The 17,271-nt window shown below is 50.3% G+C and overlaps 1 protein-coding gene across 14 annotated transcripts in view; it reads left to right on the forward strand.

The window, feature by feature from the left end:
* TMEM164 (transmembrane protein 164) overlaps positions 1–17,056 on the forward strand; it is a 198,794-nt gene extending 181,738 nt beyond the window's left edge. For all 14 annotated transcript variants that reach the window (XM_025431456.3, XM_049107249.1, XM_049107246.1 and 11 more), the window contains 2 exons: positions 10,714–10,814; positions 12,514–17,056. In XM_025431456.3, coding sequence (XP_025287241.1) covers positions 10,714–10,814; positions 12,514–12,720 — 308 coding nt within the window. In that variant the 3' untranslated portion in view covers positions 12,721–17,056. The remainder of the gene's footprint in view (positions 1–10,713; positions 10,815–12,513) is intronic.
* The last annotated feature ends 215 nt before the right edge of the window (positions 17,057–17,271 follow it).

The raw sequence follows: 17,271 nt of genomic DNA on the forward strand, positions 1-17,271 counted from the left end.
AGGGGTCAAGGATGACTTTTGAAGGTTTATGACCTGAGTGACTTAGATGGAAGACCACTAACTGAGATCAGGAAGACTAGGAGGAGGGATTTGTACTTGTTTATTGCTTTTATTTGGGGGGTGAGTGGGTAGGGGGTAGAAGTAGCAAACATCCCAAAACATAGTGGCTTAAAGCAATGGCATTACTGGACTACACCAAACTACAGAGTTCCTGCACCCTGAAGGCAACCATCAACAAGACAAAAAGGCAGCCTACTGAATGGGAGGAAATATCTGCAAATGATGTATCTGATAAAGGGTCAGTTTCCAAAATGTATAAAGAGCTTACACAGCCAAACACCAAAAGACCAAGTAATCCAATTAAAAATGGGCAGAAGACCCAAATAGATGTTTTTTCCCAAGAAGACATCCAGATGTCCAACAGACACATGAAAAGGTGCTCAAATAGCACTCATCATCAGGGAAATGCAAATTCCAACCACAGTGCCATATCACCTCACACCTGTCAGAATGGTTAGTATCAAAAAGACAAGAAACAGCAAGTGTTGGGTGAGGATGTGGAGAAAACGGAAGCCTTGGAGACTTGGTGGGAATGCAGACTGGTGCTAAGGTGTGGAAGCAAGCCGAGTGTCAATCAGTGTAGATGAATGGATAAAGAAGACATGATACACACACATGCACACACGCGATGGAATATTACTCAGCCATAAAAAGGAGACCTTGCCATTTGTGACAACACAGATGGACCTAGAGGGTATTTTGCTAGGTGAAATAAGTAAAAAAAAAAAAAAAGACAAATACCCTTTGATTCTGTTTATATGTAGAGTCTAAAAAACAAAACAGATGAACAAGCAGAAACAGAGAACAAACTGGTTGCCAGGGAGGAGAGGACTTGGGGCGATGGGCAAAATTGGTGAAAGGGATTAAGAGGTACTCCCCAAAACCGAATGACTTACTGTTTTTCACAAGTGTATGGGTGGACTAAGTCTTCCTTTGTTATGGACTGAATGTTTGTGCCCTGCCCTCATAAGGTCTAAGTTCATATGTTGAAATCCTAACTCCTATTGTGATTGTGTTTGGAGGTAGAGCCTTTGTGAGGTAGTTAGCGTTCAGTTAGGTCATGATGGTGGGGTCCTCAGGCATGGCATTGGTGCTCTAAGAAGAAGAGGCCAGAGAGCTCCCTAGCCTGTCCTTCCTTGTGAGGATACAACAAAAAAGTGGCTGTCTGTGAAAAAGGAAGTGGGCTCTCCCCAGACACCAGTCTGCCAGTGCCTTTTGATCTTAGACTTTACAGCTTTCAGAACTGTGAAAAAATAAATGTCTGTTGTTTAAGCCACCCAGTTACGGTATTTTGTTATGGTAGCCCAAGCTGACTAAGATATTCTACTGGTCTTTCCTGGGTTCACCTGGAGCAGTTGAGATGGCTGGGCCTCTCTATCAGCATGGCCTTTCATGGCATGAAGGGTCTCAAGGCAGCATTCCAAGAGGGCATGCTCCAGTGCACAGATGCTTATCAAGCCTCTGATGGCATCTATTTTGATGATATCCTGTTGGTCAAAACAAGATGCATGGCTGAGCCAGGTGGGCCATGTGGCCTAATCAGGGTGGGAGAGATGTGGATATTGGGAGCCAGTGATCTACTCACTTGAGATCAATCTGTAATGATCTACCATAGGAACTAAGGTCAGAAGCTGGATTTATGAAAGTGAGATGCCAGGTGCCTGGGTGGCTCAGTCAGTTATATGTCTGCCTTCAGCTCAGGTCATGATCCCAGGGTCCTGGGAATCAAGCCCCACATCAGGCTCCCTGCTCAGCAGAGAGTCTGCCTCTCCCTCCACCCCTTACCCCTACTTGTGATCTCTCTCTCAAATAAATAAATAAAATCTTAAAAAAAGAAAGTGAAATGCCCATTTGGGTATTCCAGTGCAGATATTTAGCAGGCTATGAGCTGTGTGAGCCTGGAGATGGAGGCTGAGATATGCATGTTGGAGTTATCGAGACATAGATCCTAATAAAGCCATGAGATTGGTCGAAACTGCCTAGGGAATGAAAGTATATAGAGAAGAGAAAATCTCTGAGTTCTGCATCTCTGACCCTTCACCAGTTTTAGAGGTCAGGGAGAGGGGGAGGAGGTGCTAGAGGAGATGGAGAAGAAGTAGGCTGAGGAACAGGAGAACAAAGAGCGGTATCCAGAAGTTGGGTGAAAAATGTTTCCAGAAGGAAAGGGTACACCTAGGATGAAGCCTGAGAATTGACCATTGGACTCAGCAGTGGAAAGGTAATTTGTGACCTTGCAGGGAGCTGTTTTTGGTGGAGTGAGTAGGGCGAGAATGGGGTGGGGTAGGAGTGGAGGCTGAATTTTAGAGCAGGTTAAGAGAGAATGGGAAGAGAGGAATTGTGGCCAGGGAGTATGGACAAGTATTGTCAAAAAAAAATTGTGAGCTGTTTATATGATTTCTAACTTTCTAGTAGCCACATTCATAAAAGGTAAAAGAAACTGGTGAAATTAACTTTAATACAGTATCTTCTATCTTATTTAACCCAGTATATCCAAAATATTATAGTTCCAATGTAACCAGTCTAAAACGATCACCAGGACATTTTAGATCCCTTGAATTGCAGTGTTTTACACAAATAGCTCTTGTCAATTCGAACTAGCCACCTCTAGAGGCCTCAGTAGCCACGTGACCAGTAGCTACCATATTGGATGATTTAAGCATAAATAAATCTTGCAGGGCATTTTGAAGGGATATGAGGTCAGGTGTTTGCAGTAGGTGAAAGGGGTTGGGATCTGCATATAAATGGGAAGGCTGGCTTTGGCTGAGCTCCAGGGCAGTTCATCCCTTGCAGTGGGTGGGGGTGGGGGTGGTGAAGGCAGAGCACAGCAGCCAGTTACTGTTAGATCCATACAGGCAATCATGAGAACATCGAAAATTTTTGCCTGATCTCTTTTTTCTCAGTGCAGCAGGAGGCAAATTTATCCTCTGAGAGTGAGGTTGGGATAGATGTATTGGAGGTTTGAGAAGAGAGGAAAAATATCAATCGTTGCCTGAGAGAGTAAATGGACAAGAGGAAATGTGTGATTGCCTGGCAACATGAAGGATGCACTTGAGGTCTGTGATCACGAATTTGAAGTGAGAACTGTCAGCACTGTTGTTTTTCTCCAGACATGTTCAGCTGTGTGGGTGCAAGCAAGGAAGACGAGCAGATTGAAATTTAACCAGGGCTGGTTGTTGTTGTTGTTCCCCAAGATGAGTACAATCATGAGAGGCACCAATCATGAGAAGCACTGTGGAGTCAAAGGTGTATGCCAGGGATACTTAGAAGGGCAGGCCCTGGAATTGAAGGAGGGAAGTGGCAGCCATGAGGGATAGCATAAAGATGGTGGGACCTCCGGATCACAGATTCTGGTGGGGTCAAAGTGTCAGGGTCAGGGTGTGAGTGTAAGCTGGAAAGAGAGAATGTTTGACATATGGGGGATTGCAGATATTCACAATACTGAGATCTCAGGCCTGACCATGGCGGGGGGGGTGGTCAGTGGCTGAGGTGCCCTAGAGGGCAAGATCACTGAGGAGGGGGAGCCATTGAACAGAGGCAGGAATCCTGGAAGGTTCATCTAAGAATATGTTGAAATTATCAAGAAATAGGACAAGGATGGTCTGGGAGAGAGCGGTGGCATGCCAGGTACTAATATCCTCAAGGGATGTTGAGGGCCCTGACCCCATGTCTGTAGACAACCACACAAGGGAAGAGTAGTGGGTGGTATGGGATGGTGGTGGTAGGGTTTTAGGGAGAAAGGAGGGTCAGTAGTCTGGGAATTGCAATGCAAAGAAAGAAGTCACTAACTCTGCTTGGAGGGGCCGAAGGAGAAAAATCAGTGAGACTGCTTTGGAAGGCTAGAGAGGAAGCAGGCTCCTTGTGGGCTGAGAGGTAGGGTGAGTAAGAGCAAAAGGGTGAAGGTAACATTCAGGAGTGATAGAAGTATTGGGAATTTGGATAATGATTTCTTTGTGACTTTGCAGATCCTATTCCCCTTTCCTGGAATTCCTTTCCTTGCCTTAGACAGCTGAAAAAACTTTTCTTCCGAGTTTAGCACCTAGCTCTCCTGCATCACTACTTCTCCTGAAATTGTTAGAGCCGAGAGAACATGACCAACATGTTGCCGAAGCCAGGAGTAGTATTGGTCTTTCCCTCTATAGAGAAGTGTGCTCCCAGTGGAGTTTTCTGTGATGGTGGGAATGTTCTATGCCTGCACTGCCCTGTATGGTAGCCACTAGCCACATGTGGTTATAGAGCACTTGGAAATGTGGCTGGTGCAGCCGAGGAACCAGATCACTAAATGTATTTCATTTGAACTCCTTTATACATAAGTTGTCATGTGTGGCTAGCAGGCTCATCTTGTCTTTGATCCTTTTTGTGGGTGGTGGTGGGGGTGAGTTTCTTTCTTCAGGCAACGATCACTGCTTTAATCTCATTCCGTGGACTCTTCTTGTTAATCTCTACACCCAAAGCTCTATGTGCAGGCCATTTCTCGCCTGAGCTCTCCACTTGGATGTCCCATAGGCCTTCAGCATCAGCGTGCTCCACTTCCTAAATCAGCTAGTGAAGTCAGTAACTTGGGAGCTGCCTCCCTCGTGTCTGGCCACTTGCCAGGTCATCTGGGACCTGTGGCTGTGTCTGAACTGGTCTTTGATCTTACCCCCCTTCCAGCCTCTCATCCCCATGTCCAGAGCAGGCTGAGCAACCCCCTGTTTAAAATCTCTCAGTGGCATGTCATCACGTGCATCATAAAGGCCAAGTTCCCTGCCATGGCCAGTGAGGTTCCTCCTGACCTGACCCCACTTGCTGGTTTCTCCAGCTGCATCTCTTGACACACGTCCCCTCCCACTTTATGTTCCAGTAACACAGACCTGCTTGAGCTGACATGCAAACAGCATGCCATGTCACACCTCTACACCTGTTGGTGGGCTGTCCTCGCCACCCAGAGTACCCTCTCCCTCCTGCTTGGCCCTGACCCCAGCTTCTTCTTGTGCTTCTTCAAAACCCACCTAGGCTGTCCCTGCTGTGTCCCCATTACTTACTGTGCTAACCTGATGACACCATCTCATAATTCACTTTATTTAAAGATTTTATTTATTTGTTTATCTGAGAGAGGGAGAGAGCCTGAGTGGGGGAGGAGGAGCTAAAGGAGAGGGAGAAGCAGGCTCCATGTTCAGCACAGAGCCCGACACGGGGTTCTATCCCATGACCCCAAGATCATGACCTGAGCTGAAACCAAGGTCAGATACATAACCAACTGAGCCACCAGAGCACCATGCCCCTCCCTCCCCCACTCCATCATCATTTGCTCTTAAGTGCTGGGCAATTGTCAGGGGCCGGGACTGTTGCCTCCTTATCCCCACCACCAGGCATGGGGTCTGGTCCCCAGTGTTTACTCTGAATGGATAGCTCGTGGAAGTGAATGAGTCAGAGGGAGCAGGACAGAGAGTGGGGAATGGGAGGCTACCCTGTGCAGCCTCATCTCCTTGGTGTAAGTCCTTTGTGGGTAAGATTATAGGACGGGAGAAAGGGCCCTTGGGAGGCCTCCTGGGGATCTGTCTCTGCTGTTGCTGGTGGTGTGGGTGACTTCTTTTCCAGCACGCATGACACTTCCTTCTGGCAGAAATCGATTTCAGAGAAAGCTATTATCTTGGTTCCCCCTACCTTTAGAGATGAAATGCTTCTATCCTCCTGGGATACACAATGCTAGCAGAAAATGTCACATTTCTTTCTTAAAGTCGGGAAAAAAAGTTTTATGTGTTTAATTTTTCCAAAAGTGCTTAAGTTTCTCTTTTCCTTTAGAAAAAAACTGTTTTTTTCACTCAGATTATCCCAAGGGCCACATTCAGGTATATGGGAAAAAAGGAATGATGTGCGTTTGCATACAATTTGCATATATCTATGTAGAGTGGATCATTTATTCTCAGGGTGCATGCTTGCTTTCTGGATTTTTTTTAATAAGTTTTCAGAGAAATGAAATCTTTGATTATCTTTACAATGAAAAGAACTAACAAGTGAAAAGGCAGTGGAAACCACAGGCAAGGCCTCCCGCAGCCCTACCCTTCAGAGGGAAGATCACCTCTTTGCAAGATTCCCTGGCTTCTCCCAGTCTTTTTGGAGATTTTGGATGGCTTGGTTTTGCCATGATAAAAATAGCAGCCTCCTGCTGTGTGCCAGGCGAGCAGCTCTATTTACTTTTCTGTATCTCTCATCCCACTCGGGGGCCCCCAGAGATGGATGTTACCTCCAGTCTTCAGAAAGGGTCTTAGGGGGCAGCACGATCTGTCTTGGCTACTCCCATAGGCAGTAGCAGAGGTGGGATTCACACCCGGGGCTGTCCGCCCTCAAGCCCTTGATTTTAAGCTGTTAGGCTCTGTTTTTCCATCCCTGGCATGTTGTTTGGTGTTCTACCTTCAACACTTGCCCTTACTAGCCAGAGACTTCTCTACACAGGCTCATAGTTTGGTTGTCATTTGAATGGTGGTTACACAATATCGAGGTGCCAGAGTTCACCTTACCTCCCCCATTTGGTTTCTTTCCGAGTCCCACGTTGTTCCAGGTATAAATATCTTTGTGCAAATAAGGGCGGTCTGTTGGGTTCTTATGGTATTCGATGGAAGTCCTCAAAGTCCTTTGCCAAGCCAAAGGGCTTTATATAGTCTGATGATCTTCCGGAAGGTCTGTGCCATTGATTCGCTCACACACTGATGATTTTTGGGATGCCTGCCATGTACAGGGTGCTGGAAGTGAAGGGGGGTTCAGATGCAGCTTCTTGTTCATAGCACTGACAGTCTGGCGTGGGGCCGATTGGGCAAACAAGAGCGGATGGTAGCAGAGTGGGGGTTGGAGCAAGGACCTGTGAGAACAGCAGCCCCAGGCAGTGTCTGCATGTGCCTCTCCCCCAGAGTGGGAGGTGGGGACTGCAGGGCAGGTGAGTAGTGCAGCGAGGAGATGGGCTGCCTGGAGGTCTGTGGCCTCAGCCATCCTGGCTTTCCACAGGTCTGTGGCTGTGCTGCCTCTAGGCTGGGGACCTCCTGGCTGCCCCCTCTTGTCCCTTTCCCTCAGCCACCCCCTGGCCCCCGGGACCTGCCCAGCTGCCAGCAGGGGGAGCCACGCGGATGCTGGAGGAAAGGACACCTGGGGAAGATGGCTCCGACTCCAGAGGCAGGAGTGGGAGCCTGTGCACCTGTTGGTCCTCTGGGTTCCCTCTTCCCTGTAGCGTCTCCAGCAGCCAAGGGAACCACACGGTGCCCAACTCCCGTTCATTCAGCAGATGGGAAGGGGCGCACACACAGTCTAAGTGTGTAACTCGAGGTGTTTTCACCAACCAAGTGCTGTGCTAGATGCTAGAAACACAGCAATGAATCCGACCAGGTCCCCCTCCCCGGGGCCCTCTGGTCTAGATGGGGAGACAGACGAGGAAAGAGACTGTACAACATGCTGTGGTGTCAGTCTGGACAAGTGGCAATAGGGGCACTAAGCAGTGGGCAGCCTGGCAGCATCTGAGAGCCCAGTGCCCTGCTCTGACTTTGCGGTGGCACGATCCATCTCCTGGTCTTTGGTGTCTCCATCTCTAAACTGGAGGAATGAGTTTGACACTCTCCAAGGGCCTTCTGACTCAAAGGTGCTGTGAGCTTGGCTCTAGTTCCTACAGCAAGCCCCAGAAGACCCACCTGACTTCAGCCCCCGCCCACCTCACTCCTTTTCCCCCTCCACACCCCCCACTCTCACCCCCATGGTGTTCCTTGGTCTTCTGCCTCCGCCCTTCCTCTTCTAGTCTACATGTGCCCCTGTGACTTTAGTGGCCATCGGGTGCTGCTGACACCTCCATCTGGATGTTCAGCCCCATCTTCTCCATTGAGTGTGTGACTCATTATAATAATTAGAAGAATCGCCACTTGTTAACTCCCCAATATGACACTACGAAGTGACTTAAATCAGGGCAGCTCATCTCCCCAACAACCTGGTGAAGTAGGCAGAAGCACCTCATTTTATAGATGAGTGAAACTGAGTCCCAGAGATACAGAGGCTTGTCCCAGGTCTGGACAAGATAAGTGACAAGAGCCAGAATTTGAAAAGCTGCGTCTCTAGGCTCCAGGGCCCATGCTCACAAGCCACCCACCTTGTGTTTCCCAGGAACATTCCCTGCAGACACCTCTATTTCAACATGTCTGAAATTGGCCTCATTATCTCCCTACCTTCTGCCCCTGTCTCTCTTCTCTTCTCCCATCATGATCAATGGCACCATCAGCCCAGTGAGGTCTGAGCCAGAAGATTCTCAAGATTTGTCCGTCCTCACCACATCCCTCACATCTGGCGAGATTTTCCTCCACTTTTCTCCAGTCCTACCACTATGACCTTTGAGGGCCGCCCATCCCCTTCCTTCTTTGGGTTCCTGCAGCAGCTTCCTTATCCATCCCTGTGCCTCGATGGTCTCTGTCCAGTCCTCCCCCCCACCACCCATGCTGGCCATTGGGACCTTTCCTGCTGCTTTCCATGGCTCCATGGCAGATCTCAGAGCTGGCCATCCACGGGCTGAAATCCAGCCATGAAGCCGTGTTTTGTTGGGTCCATTGAGCATTCTTAAAATACTTGGAATTATTTGCCAACATTTAAAAATCAGGAAATTCCACACAAAAGTTCATATTTCTGGCTCCTCTTGCAAAACTGAAGAAAAAAAAAAAACTGGCAACTCTGGGAACCCGTCCCGGCAGGGCAGTGGTTGAATGGAGCTGAGTGGTGGTTGCCGTCTTCAGATGGGGCATGGGCTTTCTAGTTGGCCAGTCTCTAGCATCCTTAATGACTTTTAGTCTCTGGCCATTCTCCTGCTGCCAACTGCCTACCTGAAACTTGGGGCATAAGGGCTCATGACCCTGCAGGTATGGGATGGTGCCCATAGGCCCCTCAGCATGGCTTCTAAGGTCTCAGACCAGCCCTCAGCTGAAGTCTGAGTCTTACTCCTGCTTACCACCCTACCACATTCTCCACTGCAGCCCCAACTCTTACCCATAGTTTTCTGAATTGCCTTTCACCCAGGAGCTCATGTCTGCATATCTGCCTTTGTGCGAACTGCTGGCTCTGGGTGCCTGGGCCCTGGTTAAGTCCCATTTGACCTTCAGGACTGCTCTGTGCCCCCTCTATGGAGAAGTAGGCCTTGTTCCTATGCCTCCTCCCCAATCCCTCAGCTCACTCCTGTCCTCCCAGGATAATGTGGCACAGATCACAGGTGTCATGCCACCATACTGCTTTCTAATTGTTGATTGGTGTGTCTGCCTCCCCCCACCCTGGCAGACTATGAGTCTGGGACTGTAGGGAGCCCGTCTTCTTCATCTTCCTATCCCTAAAGGTTGGCACATGGCATGGAACATATTAGGTGCCTCATAACTGGTGAATGAATGGATGGATCGGTGAAAGACCAACTTGTGAAAAATACTACTCCAGGACATAATGTTGCCACTCTTGCCTTAGGGTGGAGGGTTGCAGCTTCATTTCATTCTGGAGTACCCCACTGCCCAAGTCCCCATTCAGAGTGACACCCCACAACATCCTATAAGCCATATCCCTGCTCTGTAAGCTCTGGAATGCATCCAAGCCTACTGGGAGGGTAGTTCCTAGGGATGCTGGAAGAAACATACACAATTCTCACTGTTCCAGGGGGAGAGAGTTGTGTGACGGTCAGGGAAATGGCATGGCCATTAGATATGGCACATTCTCTAGTTATTCGAAGCATAATAATGATGTGCTAATGATAGCATCTTAATACTCATTAAACACTCACATCGTACCCAATTCTAAACCCCAAGAGCTTGGTACATTATTCCCTTCATTCCTTGTAACAATTCTAAGAGGTAGGACTGTTATCCTTATTTTACAGACAGGAAAACTGAGACTTAGGGAATTTCAACAACTTTCCCAGGGCCATACAGCCAGTATGTGGTCAATTTAGATTTGAACCCAAATCTGTGGGGCATGAAAGCAAACTTTCTTAAGCACCATGCTGTCCTTCCTCAATGACATCTCTCCTTAGAAACATGAGGGAAAGATGAAAACAACCGTGAAAGTGAAGGATGTGCTATTACATATACAGTTAAGACTCCAATTAGTGATGGAAAAAAAAAACACCCAACTCCTGAGGCACAGAGAAAACAACCCCAGCATACACACCCACAAGTTTAGCAGCATCGCATGTGGGCAGTAGACTGCTGGGGATGTGTTTTCCTTCATTTTCTCCATGTCCTTTCTACCTCTATGACATTTTTGAAATTTTCTCTAACGAGCATGCATTCCTTTTATTGTTAAAAAAAAAAATCCTCAGGGACGCCTGGGTGGCTCAGTGGTTGAGCATCTGCCTTTGGCTCAGGTCATGATCCTGGGGTCCTGGGGTCCTGGGATCGAGTCCCACAGTGTGCTCCCTGCAGGGCACCTACCTCTCTCTCTGTCTCTCATGAATAAATAAATAAAATCTTTAAAAAAACCTTGCCTTTGTAATGGCCCCAGCAGTATGTTGCAGGACAGAGGCTGCCAAGGGGGCTATCTGGAATTGCCTAAGTCATCTAAGTAGATGTCACTAAGCAGCAGGAGGGTGCAGTCTGCTGGTGGTGGCCATGGCCTCAGCGCCTGTACCCTAGCGGGGCAGAGGAGCAATGAGTCTCACCGTGTCCTCTTTTCCTCCAGGTGCTTACACCCCAGAGCCTCTCAGCAGTTTCCGGTGGGCCCTTCTCTCAACTGGCCTCATGTTCTTTTACCACTTCAGCGTCTTGCAGATCCTGGGCCTGGTAAGTTTGGTTCTATCCCCTTCGATCCCCTGTGTGTGGAGTTCTCCATAAATCTTGATAATCCTGGTTGGCGCTGGTATATTGTTTTGTTTTGAAAATACAAGATGCCAAAGGCCAGGATGTCAGATTGTTGTGTCTAGGTGGCTGATTTATGATCCATGGCCTAGGCCTCTCCAAAGAGTTTTCTGAAGCCTTCAGTACTAGCTGTTTCTTTCATCCCTGGGGAGGTGAAGAGGCCCTTCACTCAGGACCACCTGGGTCCGAAACGGTGAGCAACTGGAAAGTGGTTTGCTATGGACCCTGTTGGGACAGGGAGGCAGGACCTTGACCCTGGCCCAGGCCTGGAGAGGAGGCTTCCGACCTTGGGTCCATACTGGGCTGGCTCCCAGGCCCTGAAGCTGTGTAGCTAGTGGAAGTGCCGTGTCCGGGAACTCCTGTGGCATTCTGGGGTGTTCAGACCCGCCTGGAGCATGGATGATGGCTGGACTCAGTAGTTGAATTATCCAGAGCCCCAAACTGCTGAGTGCATGGGTATCTATCGGTGGCAAGGTGAAGGAGGAGGAGCTTGGGGCTGAGGGTCAGGAGACGAAAGTTCAAGTCCCGGCTCTGCCACTGTTCCGGGTGAGTCATCTCATGCTTGAGGGCAGAGAGCTCTCCATCCCTCTGTGACATGGTACCAGACCCCCAGCCTCCCCGAGAGGTGGCGAAGACTTGTCTCTAACGTGAATGGGCTTGAAGGGCTTTGGAAGGCAGGTGCCGCGGCCGTCCTCGGGGCAGGAGTGGCACGTCTGGTTTTGTGCGCGAGCAGCATGAATGTAGCATCAGCCATGTGGAGCCTCGTGGGACCTCGCAGGATTAAGGCATGTGACCAACGTCACCAGTGCCTTTGTAGAAGCAGTCACTTTCTTATCCCCCCCCCCCGCTTGGACCCCCGGCGTATTGCTCTGCTCTGGTTTGCCTGGGGGAGAGTTTGAGCTCTTTGCCAATGGGGTGAATGCTCCCAGACTCTAGGAAGGAAACAAAATGACTTTCACACCTTACTCTGACTGCTCTCCACAGGGACCGCTTGATCCCAGAGGGGTCAGTGTCCTCATGTCACCATACATACCATGCTCAGTCCCACCTGTAGGCCTGGCGCTTGCCACGCCTCCTATAAGGAAGGCTCTGCTTACTCCATTCCTCACCATGACCCCCATCCATCCTTCATGAGTCCATCCAGGGTGCCACTGACTTTGTGAACTCTTCTCTGAGGACTCGGTCCTCATTCTGTACCCTCCTTAGATCTCATGGTGAGGGAAACCTGGTGAGCACCGTTTGGTTTGAGGTCAGGTGTGGTTGCCCATGCCAACTTGGTTGGTTTCCAGTTAAGTGGAGGCAGGAACCATGCTGTTGACCCTTGTGTCATCCCCTGACACCCCTCCAGGGACTAGGCACATAGGAGATGCTTAGGAATGACCACAGGCTCTAGACCTAAACCCAACAGCTTTTCCATTGGATGGCCTCTCCCGTCACCTCCCGGGGGCTCTAGCCTTGACCCACTCCCAAAAACCTAGGGCAGAGAAATGCCATCATGAACAGGTGGGGATTTATCAATCCCTCCTTGTCTAGTCCACCCATTAGGTAGAGATGGCTGAACTGGCAGAAGCCAGAGAAAGCCAAAGGATGGTGAACGCTCACTCTACCTCCCTTGTCCCTGCAGGTCACCGAAGTGAATTTGAACAACATGCTGTGTCCGGCCATCTCAGACCCATTCTACGGCCCCTGGTATCGCATCTGGGCCTCGGGACACCAGACTCTCATGACCATGACCCACGGGAAGCTGGTCATCCTGTTCTCATACATGGCTGGGCCCTTGTGTAAATATCTGCTGGATTTGCTCCGGCTTCCAGCCAAGAAAATAGACTGAAGGTGCTTGTCTTTTTTTTTTTTTTTCTCCCTGAGGAAGCAAGTCCTGACCTGGCTTGGAGGACACCCAATTCTTGATGAAATCATGGGGAGAGGGCAGTAGAATGTTTGTTATATTTCTTTTTTCCTTCCTCTCTGTCCCTTTCTTCCACCGCTCTCTCTTTCCCAGCTCTTCCCCCCACCCCAGGACATCTCTCCTGGAGCCTGGGGTGTTGTGCTGAGGGCTGGACTCTTCCTCCCCGCCCCCCCCCCCCCCCCCCCCCGTAGGCTCTTCCTCCCTGCTCCTTGGCTCCTCGTGGCCTTAACATGGGCAATGGTAGTCAGTGGCTTTCACTCTGCTTGTTGGTGCTTTCACAACAGCTGGTTGAGGGGACAGGGAACAACAAGCAGTAGCTCTTTTGGCACTGAAGTGGTGAGATTGGGTTGGGTTTCATTTCTCCACTGCCAGGGACCTCCAGGCTGATATGGGGGTCCCCTTTTGTCTCCAGCACCGTCCCCTCTCCCCCACCCTCATGGGACCGAGGCCTTGTTTCTATACTGAGGCCTTGTTTCTCTATACCAGCGGCAAGCCGAGAGCCAAGGGATTTCCCAGCTCCTGGCCAAAATAGAACCTGCCAGAGCCTTCCCACTGGTGTCGCATGACTCCAAGCAAGCAGCCAACCAGCCACTCCCTCCAAGATGCTGCCTGCGGTGGGAGGTGGGGGTGCTCCTCGGCCCAAGGGCTAGATTCCATTGGGGGGGGGGATGGAGAGCTGCTGCAATGGCAGATCCAAAGTGAACAAGTTCAAAATGTCAACTCTTACTAGGCAGGACCCCAGGTAAATTCTGCTTGAGAGAGCTGAAAGTGACCCATATCCTGATCAGAAGTGAGCGTTAGAAATTAATCAATGTAAGTGGTAACGTGAGAAAACTGTGATTTGAATCATACGCTCCATTTTAGTTGAATGTTTGATAATAGATGCCATTTTAATCTTGAGTGCCCCATAAATGTTTCTCCCTTCCCTCCCTCTTTTCCTCCCACCCCCCACTCTCTCTTTAAAAGGCAGCTTCAAGGAAGGATAAGCTGGAGTTGGGTTTTTTGCTTTTGTTTTTTTTTTTAATTTGTTTGCTCCCTTGCTTTTGGATGTTTGAGTTCAGAGAATTCTTGCCTTGGGCCTGTCTTCCTAGGGGCTCCTATCCATCAGTTCTGTGCTTTCACTGGCTATGTCAGCATCCTGGATTGGGGAAGATACAGATCCTGCTGGTCTTGTTTCCGAAACTAGGGACATGTGTCGTCACCGTAGCCAGATCCAGTGCCGAATTGTTTCGCATTGGGGGCATCACACACTCCCCCACCTAGCCCACCCCCAAAGCCCATGTCTGGGTTGCAGAGGAGGTACCAAGAAGTCAGGCTCCCATGGGTGCAGGTTCAAATGCTTCAAAAGGAAGACCTTTTGTTGAAAGACTTGAGCTCAGTCATGCATGGAGTTCAAGGAGGGAAACAGCTGGGCATTTACTGACTCCTTGTGGGCTCTAAGAATTGGTTTGCCTAAGAACAGAAAAAATGGCTCAGTGACTTCCTCTGATGGCCCCCCTCCCCTCTCCCACTCTAGGCAACCTGGCCACCCTGGGCCAGGTGCCATATTCCAGATATTACTGTATTACAATAGACTTAGATTGAGCTTCAGTGACTCAGTGGTTGTGATTTGAGCAGACGGACCTATAGAAAGCAGCAGAGTGCAGGAGAGTCTCTTGGAGCAAGGTGAGGCCTGGGAAGTAGCCGTGGGAGGGACTGCCTTCTTACAGAGGCCTGCGAACATAGAACATAGAAATGATCAGTTCCCAGGACTCATGGGGGAAGGGGATGCTGGAGGGAGAACACCAAATACTCTTCTGTACTCTCCTTGGGCTCCTCGTGATGCATAACCTTCATTTTCTGCCATCCTCGAGGGCTTGGCCAAGTTTGTCTTCATGCCATTCACAGGTTGTCCTCCAGAAGGGACCCCTCATGAGCAACTGGATCTGCCCTGCCCACCATCAGGCTTCCACGTGTAGGGATGGCTGTTGGGAAAATGTGCCTGGCCTCAGTGCCCCTTGGCTCTTTACCAAATGAGAGGTTGGAAGGAGGTCACGGGAAGAGCCTCTGGAGGCATGTCCTGTCCCCTTGTGGAACACAGAGTCTTCTGTAGGCAGATAGACGGTTTCTCAGCTGGGGACCAGCAGCCCAGGTGTGGTAGGTGCTCAGCTTCGGAATGCCACCCATGGCATAGTGACACCGCGCACTCTCCCTGTCTGTGGCATGGCACAGGTTGTTAGTCAGCCTGGGCTTTCCTGCAGCGGCGTGCCTCTAGACCACTCGCCTTTGCCTTGGCCATGGCACAGTGCCCCGTTCTGGCTGATACCTTGCTTCCACTTGGAAGGAAAGATGAACATGAAAGCCACATGCCTGGCTCAGCCAGGCTGGACACAGCTACACCTGTCAGGGTTGGGGGAAGGGCGAGGTGGAGGTGAGCTGCGGGGCTCCCAGGGCCCAGGTGGGCTCGAAAACATGGTAAGCAGAGGGAAAAGAGAGAGATCCCAGTCCACAGGCTGCACAGGGGCTCGTGGCTTGCGTTTGAGGTGCTGGGGTGCAGCAAGCACCCGAAGTGATCTGTACCTGTTACCTTGGACCCAGCCCCATGGAGAGAGAGAACCTGAGCCCACCTCGGGCAGCCTGCCTTGGAGGCTGACTCCCATGCCAGTGGGCCCAGGCTTTCCAGCTCCTGCCTAGGGCTTTCCTGGTGGTACCAAGGAGGTTCTCCAGCCACCCTGGCCAAACTTTCCATATGCCGTCTACCAGCCTGTGTGTCTGAGAGCAATCATAGAAGTGGACATTTTCTTTTAAAACAGCCCCAGAAAGGGAAAGGAGTGCTTCTCTAGCCCCTGGGTAGCCTGGGCCACCCATCTGGGCCCATGAGAACAGTCCGCTTAGCTAGCCAGCTTGTGGTAGCTGCTCAAAAGAGCAGAGATGTTCACACTTACTCACAGCCCCTTCCATCTTCCCAGTATTTGGTTCCGTACACCAAAGATGGTCGGGCCCATCTTCTTTTCAGAGGCCCAGGGACGCATTCCTCTGTCCACTGGCAGGGTGGTTGGCTTAAGTGGGGCAGTGTACTTTGTCACCATCTGCTACCTCCAGGCTAGCTAGTAGATCCGACCCTTTTCCACAGCCTCTGTCAGGGTTTAACTCTGTGCTTCTGGCTAATTCAGTGTTCTGTGGAATGGGCACAGCTCCCTGGCGACAGCAAGTTGTCACCCTGTCTCCATGCACTGGTGTTGGGGCTGAGTGGGGCACCGGGGCTGAGCTAGGTGGCTCAAGTGTAATGGAAAGCCCTTTGTCTCCCTACCTCAGCCAGAAGGACTTCCCTGGATTTGTAGACCTTTCGATCCAGAGTCATCTGTCCTCTGGGAAACTGAAGGGGGGATGGGGTAGAAGAGGACTGTGCATGACAGCACAGGGCAAGATGCTGGTGCTGGTTTTGGTAGACCAGGAGCCGGCTTAGAGAGGGTGTCCTACAGGCCCCCAGCCCAGGGAGGGGTCCTCCCACTGCACCCCCTGCCTTGCCCTGCCCTGCCCTCTTGGAGGGGGTAGAGTCGGTGAGAGGGAGTGAGCCTTCTTTTTCTGTATATAGAGTGAGCCAGTTTGTGCTCAGGAAAACCTAGTCACTTCTTGTTGCTCTCGTCTGTGACATTTTTTTGTACACTGGTTTGCTACCCATGGCACGAAACAAAACACAGCAAAAGTTGTTTCAAGTAAAAGCTGTTGTTTTGGAAATTTGCTTTCTTCCAGTGTGAGTTTTGTACTATAAAGACTTCTCCATTTATATCGGTGTTATTGTGGTAGAGAGAACAAGGTAGTCTTATATTGCCAGGAAATCAGCAAACGCCTCCGCCCTGCTCCTCAATCCCTCCCCATTCCCAGGTGGGTTCCTGTGCACTCGGCACACCCCTCCCAGGGGCCCCCTTTGAACCAGCCTTTGTAAGCCCCCCAGACAGGGGGAGGGGCAGGATTTTGCCAAGCTGGTTCTCGGGTGCTCCATGCCCACCCCACCCCCCACCAGTTTGCTCATTCCCCCGCTCTGCCCCGGGGCATTTTATAAAGCGTTTTCTCTGTTTTGTAAAACCTTTTGATTGTACCGAAATGGTTTCTACAGTCACCTCTGGAAATAAATGGTCATTCATTCGTGTACTTAGCATCCTGAATTTTAGTCTTCGGTGTTTCTGTTGTTGAAGATCCTTGAATGATAAAGAATTCTTCCCCATGGGACTTACTGTTACAATGTTTTCTTCATTTACTCTTATTAAAAGATTTATGAGAACCCAGGAGTCTTGGCCTTCCTTCCTAGAACCCTCTTAAAAGTCCCTCTGCTTTGAAACGTAGACATAAGGGGCCATTCGTCCCACACACTGTGGACAGCCACCAAAGGGCAGCTGGCGCCCTGCAGAGCCCTGCCCCGAGAGCCGTACGGCCGGACACGGGGCCCCGATTTCCACGCATGCTGCCTGCTTCCAGCAGGGCTGCCCCTGGGAGGCA

Source organism: Canis lupus, chromosome X (assembly GCF_003254725.2).
Source record: "Canis lupus dingo isolate Sandy chromosome X, ASM325472v2, whole genome shotgun sequence".
NCBI lineage: Eukaryota > Metazoa > Chordata > Mammalia > Carnivora > Canidae > Canis > Canis lupus.